This window comes from Aplysia californica, unplaced genomic scaffold (assembly GCF_000002075.1).
Source record: "Aplysia californica isolate F4 #8 unplaced genomic scaffold, AplCal3.0 scaffold00077, whole genome shotgun sequence".
NCBI lineage: Eukaryota > Metazoa > Mollusca > Gastropoda > Aplysiida > Aplysiidae > Aplysia > Aplysia californica.
In genome coordinates this window covers 1,652,169-1,653,264 of record NW_004797347.1, presented here as the reverse complement: position 1 = coordinate 1,653,264, position 1,096 = coordinate 1,652,169, and the positions used below count along the sequence as shown (strand labels likewise).

The following is a 1,096-nucleotide window of genomic DNA, read 5'->3' as shown; positions in this document are numbered from 1 at the left end:
TCGCCCCCTACCCTCACTCTTACCCTCAACCCTCCCTTCCTGTCTCACTCACCCCTTACACCCGCCCCCTACCCTCACCCCTACCATCAAACCCCCTCCATTTTCCAGTCTCCCTCGCCCCCTAACCTCACCCCTACCCTCAACCTCCCCTTCCAGTCTCACTCACCCCTTACATCCGCCCCCTACCCTCAACCTCACCCCTTCCCTTTTCTAGTTTCCCTCACCCCTTAGCCTAAGTCCAACTCCAGCCCGAACCCCTCACCCCCCAAATAGTAAAAAGAGACCCCTCCCCACAGGACCACTCATCACCACTCCGCCTCACCCACCCTCCCAACAACAAGAGTCCCCCAGTACCCCCCCCCCCCCAGGCCCACTCATCACCAACCACACTCACGTGTCTGACCCAAATTGCCCTAGGACAACACCGGTGAGCACACAGTAGTGGCGGCCGGTTCCGATTACTGCAAAATAGGAATCGTAGGAATCGAGTCCGAACCTAATTTCTCTCCACTGTTGATATTTATTCTTCCGGGTGTCCATGACTTCTTCCAGTGGTTCCACCTATAGACCTGGATCGGTAACAACAACAACAACTACCTATAGACAATTCGTCTTTTCATTAAAAGACAAGGAGTGTTTTCTCTATAATCAAACAAATATACACACCAGTCAAAATACACACCAGTCAAACCAAACGTCTCTTATAGGTAGGGCAATGCCCATTTTTTGTATAGCTCAAGATTTCTAGAAACCCCCGAAATCTGGGTTAGCCCGCTTGTCCTTAAAGGCGACCATTATATGATTACTTCCGGCCAAGTAGCAATTACTTCCATTGAATCCAACACCTAGCCAGTTCCGGTTACCTAGTCGGATTCAAGGATAACCTCGATTTCGAAACACAGCAGGGCACAAACATTTGTCTTTATACGTAATAATATAGTAATTGGTAACTATTGGTTTACGTAAAAAAGAATCGGAACTTTTCTTCTCTAGCACTAACCGAGGGAATCGGTTCCAGAATCGATTCTTCCCCCAGCTCTTGAGGGCGGTCTGTGAAATGAAAAAAAGGGACACTTTTTCTCCACGAGGTAAGGGG

At 49.1% G+C, this 1,096-nt stretch overlaps 1 protein-coding gene across 1 annotated transcript in view; it reads right to left on the bottom strand.

Annotated features, from left to right (window-relative positions):
- Positions 1 to 1,096, bottom strand: part of LOC100533395 (glutamate receptor 2) — a gene marked incomplete in the record, with an annotated part of 156,880 nt that overhangs the window by 73,843 nt on the left and 81,941 nt on the right. Inside the window, 2 exon segments of the mRNA NM_001204680.1 lie at positions 969 to 973; positions 976 to 985. Coding sequence (NP_001191609.1) covers positions 969 to 973; positions 976 to 985 — 15 coding nt within the window.